Source organism: Diadema setosum, chromosome 11 (genome assembly GCF_964275005.1).
Source record: "Diadema setosum chromosome 11, eeDiaSeto1, whole genome shotgun sequence".
In the NCBI taxonomy this organism is placed as follows: domain Eukaryota; kingdom Metazoa; phylum Echinodermata; class Echinoidea; order Diadematoida; family Diadematidae; genus Diadema; species Diadema setosum.
This window is the reverse complement of record NC_092695.1, coordinates 33415646-33435056: the sequence shown is the minus strand read 5'-3', so window position 1 is coordinate 33435056 and position 19411 is coordinate 33415646. Positions and strand designations below refer to the sequence as shown.

The following is a 19411-nucleotide window of genomic DNA, read 5'->3' as shown; positions in this document are numbered from 1 at the left end:
AGAGAGATGCATTGTTTAAATTTCAGAGCGATAAAGACTCTGTAAAAGCTGAGATAAGAACCTACAGCCATATGAGTTTAAGTATCTCCTAATGCGTGTACTATAGATTGAGAACCGAGGTAAATTACATGGCACAATACAATCTAGTTCTACAGAAAATTGGCAGTAATCATGGTAATGGGAGTATTCTGAACAATGCAATCATCATGATCGTGGCAATGCCTGCCTGGCCTTGCCCTTGCTAAATGTTAACATGGTTAATTTGGATTGGTTGGGGCCTTGGCCATTATTACCTGACTTACCTACGATGACGCCCAGTAACTTGAAGACTACTTCCAAATTGGCCAGACATGGACGGAATCACATCATTTACCTGTCTGCCTCTGCAATGTAATGATTCACATTAAACTTTATTTCTACTCATTTCATTCATTCAAGCGTCCAGTGCAGTGAGACCACTCAGATCATGCACTTGATGTTAATCCAATGGTCTGCATTGTCCAAAATGAAAACTGATCACAGTGCAGTGATCCTACTTTAATTTCTGTAGGCCTAACGTTAGAATCATTAGATATTCTAATGTTACACACAGTTTTTCTTCCTTCACTGACACACTGACTTGGCAAGAAAATTCTCTGAAAGGAAAATATAATCAGATTACATAAATCTGCCTATTGTTTGGTGGCTCCTTGTTAACTGTACAGTCGGCCCCTTACAACACTACAATTACATAAACATTACAGCAGACACTGCATGACAATGAGACAGATACCTTCCATGTATCCATTCACTTTATTTTTTTGATCGTCATCTAGATCTACATCTATTTGTAGACCCCTAACATTAGTTATCCTCAAACGAGGACAAGTATGGAGTAGGAAATGGGGTAGAATCCCCCTTTTTATGTTCACAAAACCTGGCATGCAGATCTCTCTCTAAAAAAAAAAGCCTACACCAAGGTTCAGTCAAGCGATCTTTGAATGCTATTCCTTCTTCATTACCACGTCATTTGCTAGTTGAACCCAAACCCTTCATTGCAGTGTTTACTTTGAATTGGGGCCATTCTGTTAGTTCTGACTCCCAGTACCAAAAACTGGCACAGCAGTGCATCAAGACATGGTATTAATACCTATGATAAAGGCTTCTTTGTAAACTCATGCAAGCTGTAGGCCTGGCTCTTCTTTGTGTGTGATTGATCCACTGGGATTGGTCAGGGGCCTCAATTGACTGGTTGAGGCAGCTTCCACTGGTGGTGTTACATTGTGTGTGTACCTGATAACAACAAAGACATTAAATGGGTCTTTCAAAGATTGGGAGAGGATAAGTTTAGTAATTCTTAGTTGAAGCTATTCAGACAGTACTGAGATGTTTGGTAGAATTTTAAGGTACAGAAAAGTGCAAGCTTGAACCAAACATCACTGTACGCTTGTAGCCCTGTTTTGTGATGCTCTCAATCTCATATGTCCTTGTTGTTTTCTTCTTGATTTCTTTCTTTGTTTGACACAGGGCAAAGATGAGCAGTTTCCCAGCATGGCCAGGAAGGGTAAGACTTAAACAGAAAATAGAATAAAAAGGAAAAGTGAAAAAATAAAAGGGATCAAGAGAGGAAATTTAAAGATGAGGGGAAAAAATATTTCCATTGGGACATACAAAAAACAGAAGACTTAGAAAATTGTTTCATGAATTCTATTGTTATTTTCTTCTCTCTTTTACTGTAGTCTTCTTTATTACAAAAGGAAATGGTAAGACTTAAACAGAAAAGAAAATATACAGGAAGAATGAAAAAAAAAATGGATCAAGAGAGGAAATTTAAAGAAGAAGGGAAAAATATTTCCATGTGACATATTTAAAAACAGAAGACTTTAAAAAATGGTTTCATAAATAACATTTGCTTTATTATTTTCTTCTCTCCTTTATTTTAGTCTTTCTTCTTTAATATGAAAGGAAATGGTAAGATTGTCATTTGAATCAGAGATTGAATATAAACTTATAGAATAGAAAGATTTGCATGATTTTAAGAAACACTTCTGTTGGTCACAACCACACATGCCAATTTATGCAACAATGTTATAACTTCACAATTCTGCATTAGGTGCTGAAGAACAATCATCACTGAAATTATGCTTTTGGTCAATGATTTAGCAAGTGCCAACCCTCCCTTAATTGATTTGATGAGGGGGATATGATTATTTTGTGTCAATTCCTCTGGCTCTGGTATTCTAAATGTTAAAGATGGAAATTTGATCTAGGGCAGTGGATCAGGCAAGCCAGTTGGAGACTTGTGAAGCATAATGTATATACTATATATATATATATATATATATATATATATGTATATATATATATATATATATATATATATATATACATAATTATCCACTGTATCATTGAAGTACTGACTGTAGTCAGTCAGTGAAATTATAGATACTATCTACACAATCTCTTTTCTAAAGGATAATGCTACAGGTGGAGTTTTACCGTGTGAAAATGAAAGTAAGGGAACTTGTTTGAAAATGAATATGCACCGAGGAAATTGGCCCAGAAAAATGTCCAGAAGAGCTAAACTGAACTCCAAAAGACCAAAAGACTTGATGATAAACTCATACAGAATGGAGATGTTTGTGAATCAAAGTTAATATCTCTCATTACAATACTCTTTGAAGTTTCCATAACACATCTACAAGTGTATCCTGAGAACAGTAAGTGTGTATTGTGAGTTTTATAGTTGACGTGTAAGTTGTGCTACTGTAAACGCCAATATTTTCGCAATATCAATCTTTCTCACTGGGTCGCTCAAAAACATATACTCGGGTTCTTGAGTTTGGGCTGTGCTATCTGTCAACCTATTCAAAATGTGCAGATAAAACTGTGAAGATATTTTTGCGTGGGTTAAGAATTACGCGCTAGCCAAAAGTAGTGCGAAATATGCAAAATTAATATAAAATATATATTAAAAATGTAAAAATTTCTGTGTTTACAGTACTTTCTAGTGTGAGATGTATCTTAGAAGACTTTGATTTTCTTTTATCATTCTAAGCATCATAAAAATTTGAAGATTATGTGTTATCAGTCAAAAGTCGTATATTTTGTGCAAGTCCAACTTGTGTGGATCTGACTGTGCATGTTGTACAAAGAAAATGCAGTAATTGTGAAAAGAGTCGATGGTTTTCTCTCCACTTTTTTTAATGCAGACTGCTTAAGTCCATAAAGTTATCACTTTATGATTCATTTCATTTAATTTTCATATTGTAACTTATGCTAGTTTTCATTCTTCTACTCTGTCTATGCAGTAGATGAACTCCTAGCCGACAAATTTTAAAACCACTGTACTGTTGAAGTTGAAAAAGAAGGGGAAAATTGACTTCAGCAAAATAGCTTAAAATATCCTTCCACAATCTTTTCATTGTTTGTACAGTAGAAGTCCATAATCTTTGGTCTATCCCATATGAACCAAATTTACCACCAGAGCTAAGTACAGTAATGTACACATAATGTTCAAATGACCAGAAATTGTTACTACATCACACAGCACATTGTCTCTCTTTCTTTTCTTACACATATTGCAGATTGTGAAGCCATGGAAACACGTGAAGAAACCTGCAGGGAAGAAGCCAGTCTTATTTGTCTTTTTCTTCGGGACGGAAGATCAGTAAGTCACATTCGAATCCTAGTGATGCAGAGTGTCCCATTCACGTTGTCTCACACTGTCAAGATTTATAAAAGACCTCTGGGAGAATTATGCGATATGGCAGAGGTATACTAGTCGCCATAATGGCATTTCTAGTTTTACTGGCCCAGGTATGCTAGAGCTATGAAGTGTAGATGAGCAGATTAGGCCTGGGCAAAATCTGTCAAGGTAATATGTAATTAGTCTCTGAACTTTGGTTAAATTTGTATCTTCAACAGTAACTTCCTCTTTTTAGAAATTTCTGGTATAATATAATTTGGAAGGAAGGGTATAAAATAAAGACAGTATTTTGTTTAAAATGATAAAGGGTAAATGGTTAAAGGTCACTGTACTTTTGCAAACAAAGCCCACCCCAAACTGTCATTTCCAGCCATTGCTTCAGCTAAGTATGAATGTTTAGTAGTTATGCTGTTGGTGGGGAGGATGGACGCAGCTGAACAATTAAATTCATGAAATTTCAACTTCACAGTGATGAAAGGTCAAAGTTGAATGGCAAAGTCACTGTTAAAAATAAGTATTGTCTAGCCACAACTTTGGCTTGAATTCTGATTGTACTATTTTGTGGCAAGAAGATTAGAAACAAATGATTAGTTGCTTGTAATTATGTGAAGGGGGGGGGGGGTTGAAAGCTGAAGTTTGTAGTCAAGAGGCCACCAAAATTAAGTTCAAATGCCATTTTCTGCCCTCTAATTCCCTTGCATGAGAAACAGGATGCATCCCCGTGGACTGCGGGCAGTTTAATAGCTCTAGTTCACTATGCGATTTTATTGATGATCCTTTCTCACTTCTTTTGATTTCATCTATGAATTTGATATGGTGCTTTATGCTATGGCAGCCTCTCTTCATGGCGTTGTTGATGTGTATGGTAGCTTGCACTAACTCAATAACTTTCTGCCCTATCTTTTCTCCCCCTCTGTTGTTTCTCATCGTCGCATCTCCTGCCCTTCCCACAATGCAGTGCGTGGGTGAAGGAGGAGAACCTGAAGCACTACGAAGAGCACAAGGCCGTTCTCTCCAAGGCCGGGAAGGGGGCAAAGTTCAAGAAGGCCATGGATGCCATCGATGCAGCCATCAAGGAACAGGCCAAGGTAGAGATGTGTATGGTGTAGCTTTGTTGTCGTAGTTTCTCATTGAAAGAGGAAATATGGAAAGGTTCTATTTATGAGAAAACAAGATTTATTTTTATTCCTTTTCAGTTCTCACTATCATATATTACTGTAGAAACTCAAAATGACATCTGCGCTATTTAAATTTCAGTAACAATGAGTCGACAAGCAGCACGATTTCTATTTTGATCGTACACACACACACACATTAAATAAAAAAACAACTCAGAGAACTACTTTATACGCCATATATTTAGCGACTCTAAATTTTCGCATATCGGGACTTCCCAATGATTTCGTGATGTACTGTACCGAACAGAGAAATTCATATGTGTGCATCACAGTCATAACGGGATCGGAGTCATTATTTTCGCATGCCTTTAATTTTGCGAATAGCACCTGACTCGCAAAATTTGCGAAAATGCAAGCTTCACGAAATATTCGGCGTATACAGTATCTCATTCTCAAAACTACAATAGTTTTGTAGATTTTCGAAGCAACTGTTACTTGTTGGGAAAAGAAATATCAATTGTAAGCTCTGAAAATGCATTTCTTTTGTGAAGTGACAATGCTTTTAATAGTCTTGATAAAAAGGGGAAAATTTGATGCGATTACTGCATATTACACTCCGCCCAAGCCTGCTGTACAGTAACTCCACATCACTGTAAGTGTGACCCCACCTGACCTTCATATGTTGTGTGCGTATGCGTAAGATCACCTCGTTCATTTATGTACACGTCGCGCAATGCCAGCATACGGACCTGACTGCTAGTGACTGATTGTTTACATCTGTATGTGATCCAGCAAATTCTCTTGATGGATATATAACATGATAAGTTACTTGTGATTTTAGCAAGAAGTTTGTTGAATTTTGCGTTAAGCATAGGAATGTAGCATAAACTTTTGAAGCATCAAGTGGTACAATTTCTGAAGGAAGGTCAAATGAAAGGAAAAGGTCATTCAAGGATTAACAAAAAAACAAACAAAAAAAAAACGACAACAAATTACAACTTTAGACACATGGGGAAATGGAGAAAATGGAAGCAAGGAACTGTTAAGTTATCGACTAGTCTATAAATACAATGTACTAAGAATCCTTGTAGGCGTATCTGTGAAGTTGTAGTTATACAGCCCCTCTTTTTTGTGTGTTTTTTGTTTGTTTTTTTGCAACCACCGTAACAGAGGAGATGAAATTGTGCTGACAGAGATAGACCTTGTTGAATGTATTTTGTGCGATGTCCTGAAAGAACTGTCAAATATTGCTTATCTTCAAGTAACATGGAAATTTGAAGGGAGAAATGAGCTCCTGATGAACCGAATAATAGTTTAGATTTTATTCTGTTCTAAAAGCGATAGCTCACTTAATTGAAGTTTACTTGTTAAACTATTCTGTTTGAAATGTTTTGATGAAATCACGATGGAAGAAACGCTGATAAAACAGAGCTATGCAAAAACATGGAGACAGCTTTTTGTGAGCAGATTGACATTGGTTGTGTGACCTTGATCATGGGTCAAAGGTCAGACACATACATGGTGACTTCATTGACGGTGAAAGGTTGAGGAGTGAAATTATGGAAGTGTCAGTTCGAGCATGGCATTTTTTCATTTCGCAGATGGCGAGCAGCGATGGACAAGTGCACCAGAAAAAGATGGAGACGAACCACAGTAGTGTGGTTTAATTTGTTTATTTGCAATTTATTCCTCCAGAATTCTCATTTGATTCTTTTTGTAAATAGATGTTTGAATGGTGGAATAAATGATGCAGATTTAATGGAGTTCAATCTAACATCAAGTTGTTATGGGAGTGTAAATTCCTAGTAATCTATGGAATAGGTGTTGGAGTGAAGTGTATCCTTCACTCACATGAAATGATGAAGCTGACTGCAGTTTACTTCAGGAGTGAAAGTCAGAGATCACTAGGCTTTGCAAAGTCACTGAGTGAATTAAATTGGACAACTCCATTGTTTTAACAGTGCATTTGGAATTAGGCATTTAAGGGAACTCCTTGCTGTTCAATGTGACTTTCCTGTAAAAAGTAAATGTTAAGGTTATGAAAAAGTAGATAGTCTGTTGAAATTGGACCTATACTAAGAAAGTCTAATACAGAATTTTGAATTCAACAGGCTTTGGCAACATGGTTACACAATTGTATCATGGCTCAGGTACCATAAATAGATTTGACTTGGTGATCATTGATATTTCCTTACAACAATCCTGTTGATTTGTTCATGATAAGAATCATAATTTTTGTTGAGAATTCTGTAGCCATTTAGCAGTTATTGCCAAACCCCAACAACCTTACAGTTTCCTCTAATTGAATTCGCATCCCATCAGAAAAGATATTTACCAAAAACTGGTGTGCAGACAAGAGGGAGAAGTGTTAGGCCATGGTATCATTACTTCACCTAATGTGACTTCGACTACTAGTAGTATCACCGTCCTAGAAAATTGTATGAAACTCTCAAAAAAACCTCCCCCTTTTGCCTGATTGTGATTAATATTTTACTGTCATTGTACATAAGGCTTAGAAATGCAGATCAGAGTTTGGTAAAACCCTAAAGGTCAAAGGTTATTTTTTATGAAATTTCCCCCCCCCCCCAAGCTAAGCTTTGGCATAAAACTTCCATTCAAACTATGATGTCATATAAAGGACAGATGTAATCAGAAAGTTTTTATTTGCTTGAAGTGAAGATGTGAGTTGTGAAGGTCAAAGGTCACTGAACTTGACTGAAAAAAAAACCATCATTCCTAGTCTTTATTTTAACTAGCAGTGTCCAGTATCATCATGCTGTGGTAGGAAAGATGAAACATTGAAGTATTAAGAATAGAAGGTGAACAAGGTCAAAGGTCATTGAATTTGGCTACAAATGTCATTAGCTCACCTGAGCCAAAGGCTCAAGTGAGCTATTGCGATCGTTCTTTGTCCGGCATGCGTCGTACTTAAACTTTTTACATTTTCATCTTCTTCTTGAAAACCCCAAGATGGATTTTACCCAAACTTGGCAGGTAGCATCCCTAAGGGGTTAGGATCTCAATTTGTTAAAATGGGCACCATGCCCCGCCCAGGAGGGCTCCCCCCCCAAAAAAAATAAAAAATAAAAATAAAAATAAAAAATAAAAAATTAAGGAATCTTTAAAAATCTTCTTTCCTAGAACTAGAAGTGGTAGAGCTATGTTAATGCTATGAGTTAGTACATTAATGACTGTAGTTTCAAGTTTGTTCATGGCGGGTCCATGAGTGCCCCCCTTGGGGCGGGGGGTGGGGAGGTCCAAATGGGGGCCTAAATTGTACATTTTCATCTTCTTCTTGAAAACTTCATGAAGGATTTTCATCAAACTTGGCAGGTAGCATCCCTAGAGGGCTAGGATCTTAATGTCTTAAAATGGGTACCATGCCCCACCCAGGTGGCCCCCAGGGGGCCCAAAGCCCCCAAAATCAAGGAATCTTTAAAAGTATTCTTCTCTAGAACCAGAAGTGATGGAGCTAAGTTAATACTAGGAGTTAGTACATTGATGACTGTAGTGTCAAGATTGTTCATGGCAGGATCAGGGGTGCCCCCCTTGGGACCCAGGGGAGGGGGTGGGGAGGGGTTCTAATGGGGCCTACATTGTATATTTTCATTTTCCTCTTGAGAACCCCATGACCAATTTTTACCAAACTTGGCAGGTAGAATCCTTAGGAGAATAGGATCTCAATTTGTTCAAATGGGCACTGTGTCCCAGCTGGAGGGCCCCCAAAAGGCCCAAACCTCCCAAAATTAACGAATCTTTAAAAAATCTTCTCTAGAATCAAAAGTGACAGAGCTAAGTTGATACTATGAGTTAGGACATCAATGACTGTAGTTTCAAGTTTGTTCATAGCAGATCCAGGGGTGCCCCCATGAGGGCAGGAGGAGGGGTGGGAGGTCCAAATTGGGGCCCAAATTGTACATTTTTATCTTCTTCTGAAGACCTCATGATGGATTTTTATTAAACTTGGCAGATAGCATCCCTCAGGGGCTCGGATCGAAATTTTTAAAATGGGCACCATGCCACTTCTCTAGAACCAGAAGTGATAGAGCTATTACAAATTGATACTATGAGTAGGGGGAGGGGGTCCAAATTTGGGCCGTAATTGTACATTTTCATTTTTCATCCTTGAATTGAGAATGCCTGGTCAAAATTTAGTAGAGCTGTGCATTATTTAGATTAGCGACTGCGTGAAAGGTGAACTTGCGATACTCAGGTGAGCACGAGACCCGCGGGTCTCTTGTTTTCTAGCCATATCATCTGCTGAGAAATTCAAGTGATAATTTCATTTCATATGCGGATTAGAAAGATTTCAGGGGAGGGTACTACTACTGTATTTGTCATAATTTTGATGAAAAGATCAATGAATAAAATGTCAGAATGATATGTTTTGTGCTGTTGGAATTAAGTGATGAGAATCATGGAGGATATAACGACCTACGATTTGTTTTGATCTTTGAACTGCTGACCTAACAAACCACACCTCACCTCATCACCAGGGCCAGACTGTGTCTCCTTACCATCCAGACGAGGATGACGATGATGATGACCTGTTCCTGAAGTCGCCGAGCAGGCCATCGAAAGATTATTCCAGGGAACCTATGGCAGGCAAGAAGAAGGTATGGAAAATCAGTTTAAAAAAAAAAAACCAAAGAAACAAACACACACAAAAGAGAGAAAGATATGGATCCGAAGGAGTGGAAGATAGACAGAAGAATTGATGAGATATATCATCATCATCATCAAGTGTGTTGATATTGGCCATCCAGGCAATTCTGTGCCTGCTTGTGGAATGGCATCCATTGACATTTAGACCTCACATAATGAAGTGTTCGTTGGAATCATCTGCTTGGAGATATTACCGAAGTACGGTATATCACAATTCTCTTCATGTCGGACTGATTTTAGCAGCATTGGTTAAAAGGGAACCCAAACCCAAAGAGCAATGTGGATTGAGTGAAAGCAGCAATATTGGTAGAACAAATCAATGAAACTTTGAGGAAAATCGGACAATTGATGCAAAAGTTATGAATTTTTAAAGTTTTGGTGTTTGAACCGCTGAATGAGGAGACTACTAGAGGTTATGACGTATGAGTGGACAACAATATAAAGAAAATATAAAGAAAATTCCACAAAAATCAATTTTCTAGCATCATGAAAGACCACTTGACAAACCGCTTTCAGAAAGTAGGGGGAATAATTGCTACCCGTAACATATGTCAGTATCAAGTTGATGGAATGTTTGATTTTAGTTGGTTGAGAACATCTGTGTCGGATATTCTGTGTTTGTCTGTATGTCCACTCTTCAAATGGTGTTATCATAGAGGAAAGACCGAATAGCCAGTGGAAACAGTAACATACACGTGTAAGTGTATGTCTGCATGTGGGTTGTGAAACACATGTGAAATTCAAGAATTCAAATAAAGATTACTGAAAAAAAAAATGTGTGTGTATGTTTGTGTGTATGTGAAAGCCCACTGATACTTTTGCTCACTCTTATTTTATCATCATTTTTCATTTTTTAAGATTTACATGTATATGCCCCTTAATCTTTCATGTATTTCTTGTACATAATTGCCAAAGTAATACTAGCTAAAAATGATACTTTAAATATCAGATTTGCAGGAACATGCATTGTAGCTTTTGAAATAATTGGGTCTATAAGGTGAGTAAAGAGAATTTGGGTGATGATGAGGTACATTTTTCATGATCATATTTTTTTTCAGATTGCTATTATTATTATCATTATTATTATTATTATTATTATTATTATTATTATTATTATTATTATTATTATTATTATTATTATCATTATTATTATTATTATTATTATTATTATTGTAATTATATTATTATTATTATTTTATTATTATTATTATTATCATCATCATCATTATTATTATTATTTTTCATTTGACTTTTGACAAATGAGCTGTTTTTGTTTTGTTTTTTTGCTCAGGTTTGGATGGGACCGTTTGTCTTGCATTCATGGTTCCAGCAAGTCTTCTAGAATATTTTCAGTGTACATAGACAGTTTGATTTAGCACCTTTCAAGCCATAACTACCTGGTTACATGCTTTCACAAGAATTGTCAGTCTGGCAGAAAACCAAAGCAAATATAAAAGCTCTGTCACTTTTTCCCTAACAGCTCAATTCATCACAGAGTTCCAGTGGATCGCCGGGAAGCGAGTCAAAGTCCAGTTCACCGTTCACCAAAATCAGCACATCACTCTCCTCTCCAAAGAAGCGAGGAAGACCCCCAAGTCCTCGGATGACAGCGAACCTTCAAAGAAAGCAGAATCTGCCAAGAAGCCAGCATCATCTCCAAAAAAGAGGGTAAGACAATCAATCAGGATGAAACACAGCAACTCACAGACTGGACCATGATACATACATACAATTTTGTTCCTTTAGGAGTTGAACAAAAGGAAACAATATGTCGTTAATTGCTGTGCCTCAACACCTCTATGGCCTGAATTCACGAAGGTGGTACAAATGAACCATGGTTTAAACCATGGACAAAAACCATGGAGCACCAGTGTCGCACGGAATATTTTGTTACGGAATCAGTCTTTTCGTCAATGAAATGATTGTTTTGTAACGAAATGACAACATTTTGTAACTAAATGACATTTCCTCCATGAAATGATAATTTCGTTAACGAAATATTCCGTGCGACACTTGGTGCTCCATGGTTTTTGTCCATAGTTTAACCCTAAAAGGGCCGGGCTTTTTTGGCTATGCTAAGACCGGAATGGATGGGAATGGATTCTGCCCCCCCACCCCCCCTCGGCCATCGGTGGTGCGATCGCGATGAAATTTTGCATGCGTGAAACCCACGTCATAATCTACAAGATTGTATCATAAGATTTTTTGAAACAATCAATTTCTAATTTTAATTAATTATGCAAATTTAGCTCAAGATCACATTTTAGCCTAATTAAAAGCATTGAGAGTCTAATTTTTGATCTGTGAATCTGTTTTAGCATATTCAACAATTGTACATCACAAAAACTTCCAAAACTCATTTTAATTCTTATGTATTTTATTGTTTTCAGAATTTCTTATGTATTTCTCTGTTTTTAACTTTTGTTTTTCTTTGTTTTTTTTATTATTGGAAATTGTCACTGACCACTTTTCTACCATAATTAACATAAAATTAATCAGTGAAAGTGATTAATTGTAAAAATCAGGTTTTTATGACTTTCATGACAGAGCATTGTTTTCCATAGGAAATGTACACAAAATCACAAAATTGTGCCCGTTTTGGGGCGACATTCTGTTACAAAAATGGGCACGGCTTCGCAAAAGTATGCGCGAACATTGCAAATTTGGTCTCAAAAGTTGCGCGAGACTTGAACAAACAAAGTCAAGAAGCCTCGCAATGAGGCCTTCTTGACTCCCCCCCCCCCCCCCCATTTGTACCACCTTCGTGAATACGGGCCTATAAGTTAAAAAAAAAAATAAAATAATACAACTAGTGAAAGGCCATGAGTGCAATGGTACAAGGCTCTGTGTGAGGTGTAAGGTTCTATTTGGCAAGGCAAAGTAGACCATTGTATTTTCCATAAATTTCAAAATCTTGTTCCATAGAACAAATAAAGAGTCTTCACAGTTTGTCTGATGCAATGTCTCAGACATTTGCAGGTTTGGTCCCAGCCACAGGCATAAATTGAACAAAATTGCTATACTGCAAAGTTTGTAAAGAGCATATGGGAGTGAGTCATGAGTTGTGATGTCATCTTGTACTTTCCCAAACTGCTTGATGGCATAACTTGCATGCACGATAGTGAAAGTTTGAGATGGTACTTTTAAGTGTGTGTCATGTGATGAGCAGTCAACCAATCAGTGTTGTATATTAGCTGTGCGTTTGATATGTATGAGAATTCAATTATTTATTATGAAGGTCACCTGAATTTACAGGTGAAGACTTTGCGGGAGGAAAATAGAAACAAAAAGAAATCACACTTGCAATTTACATTTACAGTTTGTAAACACCTGTTTTTTGCGATCGCCCTTCGTCCGGCGTGCATCGTGCGTCGTGCATAAACTTTTTACATTTTCATCTTCTTCTTGAAAACCCCAAGACCGATTTCCATCAAACTTGGCAGGTAGCATCCCTAGGGGGTTAGGAACTCAATTTGTTAAAATGGGCACCATGCCCCACCCAGGGGGCCCCCAGGGGGCCCAAACCCCCCAAAATTAAGGAATCTGTAAAAATCTTCTTCTCTAGAACCAGAAGTGATAGAGCTAAGTTAATACTATGAGTTAGTACATTGATTACTGTAGTTTCAAGTTTGTTCATGGCAGAATCAGGGGTGCCCCCCTTGGGACCCAGGGGAGGGGGTGGGGAGGGGTCTACTAATGGGGCCTAAATTGTACATTTTCATCTTCTTCTAGAGAACCCCATGACTCATTTTCACCAAACTTGCAAACTTGGCAGGTAGCATCCCTAGGGGGTTAGGATCTCAATTTTATAAATGGGCACCATGCCCCACCCAGGGGCCCCCAGGGGGCTCCAAACCCTCCCCCCCCAAAAAAAAAAATGAAGGAATCTTTAAAAAATCTTCTCTAGAATCAGAAGTTATAGAGCTATGATAATACTATGAGTGAGTACATTAATGACTGTAGTTTCAAGTTTGTTCATAGCAGATCCAGGGGTGCCCCTCTTGGGGGCGGGGGGGGGGGGGGGGGGGGGGGGGGGGGCCAATCTCCCCAAATTAAGGAATCTTTAAGAATTTGGGCCCTTTTTTTTATTGTACATTTTCATCTTCTACTTGAGAATGCCTGGTCAAATTTTAGTAGAGCTGTGAATAATTTAGATTAGTGACTGCGTGAAAGGTGAACTTGCGATACTCAGGTGAGCGCTAGACCCGCGGGTCTCTTGTTTATTTTTTTTCTGCACACCTTTTTTTTTATTTTTTAAACCCTAAAACAACCAGGGGTGCGTGTGGGGGGGGGGGGGGGTTGAATCAACTCCTCACAACATTTCCTGTGACCATTCCACCACGCGCATTTTTTTTACTGCGTGGCTCGCTGACTTTTGCTTTTGAGCTTTGTACATCGTATGACACCATTTTCGCAAAAATCGGGCATACCGTTATGACGCTGCATGACCTTTCATACTTGCTTGTCAGACTGAAAATGGCTCATAAACATGATTTTGTGTACAAAGTCTATGCAAATGGAGTTTTCTCTCCTTATTCAAAAAGATATGGTTATTTTCTTTTTCAATGGCTAGAATCAATTAATTTTGACATAATTATGCTGGGAATAGGGTCTGTCAAACATTTTGTGAAAATAATGATGTAACAATAGATTGAAAAACAACAAAGTACATAAGAAATTTCATGAAACAATACAATACATAAGAATGAACTTTGATACCAGATTTCTAGGAATCCTACAAAGAATATCATCACCAAAAAATGAGGATTTAAGGAGCTTTGTTTTTCTGATAAAGAGCAAAATGTATGATTCCATGCATATGTTAGCATTATTAAGTAATATAAGATATTCAAAAAATAAAAATTTCAATTTCTGTTGTAATAGCTTGGTAGATTATGCCACAGATAATGTATGTGGCAATTTTCATGGCGATTGCGTAATCAACGGCCAAGATTTTAGGGTTAATTCAACCCCCCCCCCCAAAAAAAAAAAAATTACCAAAAATTAGGATTCTAGGAGCTTTGTTTTTCTGATTAAGAGCAAAATGTATGATTTCATGCATATATTAGCATTATTAATTAATATTAAATATAAAAAATTAAAATTTCAATTTCTGTTTTTATAGTTTGGTAGATTACACCACAGGTAATGCATGTGCCAATTTTCATGGCGATTGCAATATCGACGGCCACGATTTTGGGGGTTGATTTCTGTAAGGGGTTAGTCACTCAGAAGTACTGATTCTTTGGACACATCAGGAGAAAAAAAAAATTGTATGGGGAAAAAAAAAAATCTTATTCAAAGGGAAACTGGACGGTAAAAAGGAGGCAAGGAAGACCGGTAACAACTTGGCCCAATCGCAACGAAATTACAGATGTAGGCATGCCCATTGACCGTCACGCATTCTCCGAGAATGAATCATTATTTTATGGTAATTTATTATTATTATTCAGTGGCAGATTTAGCGCTTGGGCACAGTATGACCTTATGCACAGAATACAGGAAATATTCAGCGGTTGGTCTGAGTAACACAGGTAATACGGGATTTTATCAATTACGTGATTGACCAATGAGATTACAGAATTCACAATCACTAAAAGATAATAGGAAATACGCAAGACTTTATGTATAGTCGCTCTCCTGTATCCCACCACATAGCAGATCAGGAAGGTCGATGTGGGCTCATCCATGTCACGTGATTCGAAGTTACGTGATTGACCAATGAGATTACAGAATTCACGATCACTAAAACATAATAAGAAATACGCAAGACTTTATGTATAGTCGCTCTCCTGTATTCCACCACATAGCAGATCAGGAAGGTTGATGTGGGCTCATCCATGTGACGGCAGGGCATATTTGTGCCAACTGAAATGATGACCCTTCATTGCATTGTCCTTCACAAAGCATTTATTTTTGTTCAGCTTATTGATCAACAATGATCAGTCGTGTTGTAATACTTGTAAGAACTATTTATTTTATGTCCGCCGAGCTATCCGGAGTGTATGCTCGTTGCATACAAAGAGCCCAGAATCATTTTTACAATTTGGGAGTTTTTCAACATTTAATTAACATAAGGTAATCTAAGTAATTTTCAATGCCTTCAGGTGGTTTGGATCTTTTGTGGATATGAGTCTGAACCCTATATCAGGGCTGCACACTGGCGCCGGTCCGACGGTCAAAGACCGGTAAAAGTCACTGTCGGACCGGTAACTTTTCAGGAAATCCACAAGTTACCGGTCCGACATGACCAGTAAGAAAAAAGCATTGGTGGGGTCAGGAGAAAGAAAAAGAGCAGCCCCGATCAGGAAGAAACAGAAGGCAAGATATCGCACTGTTCAACAAGTTTTACGCAAGTTTTAGTTTATGTCTACCGGTGCAATTTGTACAGTAAACATATTAGTTTTGAGCACTAGCAGTCGACCAGAATTATTCGCGCTCGCTTGCGCATTTGGCGCTGTTCACGCACTGCCATGTAATGCAATACACGCAAGGCATGTACAGTGTATAGAACAGTGTAACTGCTTTTCGTTTGCTTGCGATCGGCGGTCATGCCAGACAAGAAGCATTGATAGAAGCGCACGCATTTCTGAGTCATTTTGCTCATGATTTTTTAACGCAAGATCAATCCGATCCCGGCTTCGCAGCAGCGTGGCAGTTATGTTAGAACTAATTTACTTGTGTTGACTTTTAGAAAAAGTAAAAAGACATTCGATATTCAACGATACAGTAAATGGATCTGATTGCGTTTATTTTCATTTTACAGTCATTTCACAGATGAATATTTTCATTCGTTCAGAATGGTCTCATAATGAAGATAGGCGCAAAAAGGATCACGAAATTGGCCCTTCCGTGTACTTTTTAAGAACGCATGCACAAAATGTGAAGAGATAATACTAAGGAGAAAAAAATCATAAAATCATCGCAGTCCCGCTTACATATTTGAGGTAGAAATCGTCCCAAAAAGGATCATGAATTCGACCGGCCACGTCGTATCTTTCAAAAGCTTATGTACGAAATGCGAAGAGATTATAGAGGAGAGAAAAAAAAATAAAGGACACATTTGGTGAGTACATCATAAAAGATTACAGCCGAATAACGATTCATGAAATCAACGCAATCCCGTTGAAATTTGAGGAAATAACGGGCGCAAAAAGGATCTTGAATTCAGTCCTGCATGCCGCGTTGGTTATCAAACACGCATGCACAAATGCGACAAGATTATCGGGAGAAAAATAAAAAACACATTTTTACCCTTCTGCTGCGTGCATTACAAAAGATTACATCTGAAGCAATTCATGAAATCGCCACAATCCCGCTAATATTTCAGGTAGAAATAGGCGCAAAAAGGATCGTGAATTCGGCCGTGACGTATACCTTTTAAGAACGCACGTACGAAATGGGAAAAGATTAGCGGGAGAAAAATAAAGGACACATTTTCACCCCTTTTGGCGTTTGCATCATATAGATTACAGCCGAATAGTAATTCATGAAAATTCGCAATCCCCTTGGAATTTGAGATGACAATAATAGGCGCAAAAGAATCTCAAATTCGGCCCTGCATGCAGTGTATAATTTTGAAAACGCATGCACAGATGCGAAGAAATTATCGGGAGAAAAATAAAGAAAGCATTTTCAACCCTTCTGGTGCATGTATCACAAAAGATTACAGACGAAATAATTAATGACATATCGCAATCCCGCTGATGTAGAAATAGGCGCTAAAAGGATCGTGAATTCGGCCGTGATGTAGATAGGCATGTACGCAATGCGAAGTGATAATTGGGTGAAAAATACAGGGCACATTTTCAACCCCGTTTGGCCCGTGCATCATAAAGATTACAGCCGAATAACAATTCATAGTAATCATCGCAATCCCGTTGAAGTTTGAGGAAACGATAGGCGCAAAAGAATCATGATTTTTGGCTGTGTCGTGTATCTTTTAAGAACGCATTTACGAAATGCGAAGAGTTTATCGGGGAAAAATAAAGGACACATTTTCAACCCCTTTTGGCGCGTGTATCATAAAAGATTACATCCGAAGTCATACATGAAATCATTGCAATCCCGCTGATATTTGAGGTAGAAATAGGCGCCAAAAGGATCGCGAATTCGGCCGTGTCGTATACCTTTAAAGAACGCATTGTACGGAATGCGAAGAGATTATGGGGAGAAAAATAAAGAACGCATTTTCAACCAGTATTGCTGGTGCGTGCATCACAAAAGATTACATCCGAAGTAATTCATGAAATCGCCACAATTCGGCTGATATTATTTTGATGTAGAAATAGGCGCTAAAAGGATCTTGAATTCGGCCGTGTCGTATTCGCATACAATGTACCAAATGCGAAGAGATCATTGGGAGAAAAATACAGAACACATTTTCAACCCCTTTTGGCCCGTGCATCATAAAGATTACAGCCGAATGATAATTCATGAAATCATCGCAATCCCGTTGAAGTTTGAGGAAACAATAGGCGCAAAAAGAATCATGATTTTTGGCCGTATCGTATACCTTTTAAGAACGTATTTACGAAATGCGAAGAGTTTATCAGGGAAAAATAAAGGACACATTTTCAACCCCTTTTGGCGCGTGTATCATAAAAGATTACAGCCGAAGTAATTCATAAAATCATCGCAATCCAGCTGATATTTGAGGCAGAAATAGGCGCAAAAAGAATCGTGAGTTCGGCCGTGTCGTATACCTTTAAAGAACGCATGTACGGAATGCGAAGAGATTATGGGGAGAAAAATAAAGGACGCATTATCAACCATTCTAGCCGGTGCGAGCATCACAAAAAGTTACATCGGAAGTAATTCATGAAATCGCCACAATGCCGCTGATATTTGAGGTAGAAATAGGCGCAAAAAGTATCATGAATTCGGCTGTGTGAAACATCTTTTAAGAACACACTTATGAAATTCGAAGAGTTTATCGGGAAAAAATAAAGGACGCATTTTCAACCCCTTTTGGCGCGTGCATCATAAAAGATTACAGCCGAAGTAATTTATGAAATCGTCACAATCCCGCTGATATTTGGGGTAGAAAAAGGCGCAAAACGTATCATGAATTCAGCCATGTGGTGCATCTTTTAAGAACGCACTTACGAAATTCGAAGAGTTTATCGGGAAAAAATAAAGGACGCATTTTCAACCCCTTTTGGCGCGTGCATCATAAAAGATTACAGCCGAAGTAATTTATGAAATCGTCACAATCCCGCTGATATTTGGGGTAGAAATAGGCGCAAAACGTATCATGAATTCAGCCATGTGGTGCATCTTTTAAGAACGCACTTACGAAATTCGAAGAGTTTATCGGGAAAAAATAAAGGACGCATTTTCAACCCCTTTTGGCGCGTGCATCAGAAAATATTACAGCCGAAGTGATTTATGAAATTGTCACAAACCCGCTAATATTTGAGGTGGAAATGGGCGCAAAAAAGGATTGCGAATTCGGCCCTGCATGTCGTGTACCTTTCAAGAACGCATGCACAAATGTGAATAGATTATCGGGAGAAAAATAAAGAACCCCTTGTAGCGCGTGCATCAGAAAATATCACAGCTAAAATAATTCATCAAATCGTCGCAATCCAACTGACCACCAAGAGCAGGTTACGCAGCAAGTTCGTGCGCCGATGTTTAGAAAAAGTCACAAACGCATTTGACACAATCTGAATTTGTTCATTATCATTTTACACTGTAATTCACAAACAAACATTCTATTTTTTCCTATTTTTTTTTATTTCTTGTGCAATATATAATGCAAGTTTTCCAAAAAAATATTAATCTGTAAAATGTATATGGGTGGGGGGGGGGGGAACGTCCATAAAAACAAACAAACAAGAAAATGAGTTTGCAAGTCATTTAATGTTTTTTCAGGTTGTCGTTGTTGACCGGTAAATTTTCTGTTCGGACCGGTAAAAAATGGTAAAACGGGGGC

The 19411-nt window shown here is 37.9% G+C and overlaps 1 protein-coding gene across 1 annotated transcript in view; it reads left to right on the top strand.

Moving 5' to 3' along the window:
• Positions 1 to 19411, top strand: part of LOC140234845 (cytokine-like nuclear factor N-PAC) — an 80746-nt gene that overhangs the window by 318 nt on the left and 61017 nt on the right. The window contains exons 2-7 of the mRNA XM_072314890.1: positions 1507 to 1543; positions 3567 to 3649; positions 4647 to 4776; positions 9303 to 9422; positions 10952 to 11066; positions 11102 to 11139. Coding sequence (XP_072170991.1) covers positions 1507 to 1543; positions 3567 to 3649; positions 4647 to 4776; positions 9303 to 9422; positions 10952 to 11066; positions 11102 to 11139 — 523 coding nt within the window. The remainder of the gene's footprint in view (positions 1 to 1506; positions 1544 to 3566; positions 3650 to 4646; positions 4777 to 9302; positions 9423 to 10951; positions 11067 to 11101; positions 11140 to 19411) is intronic.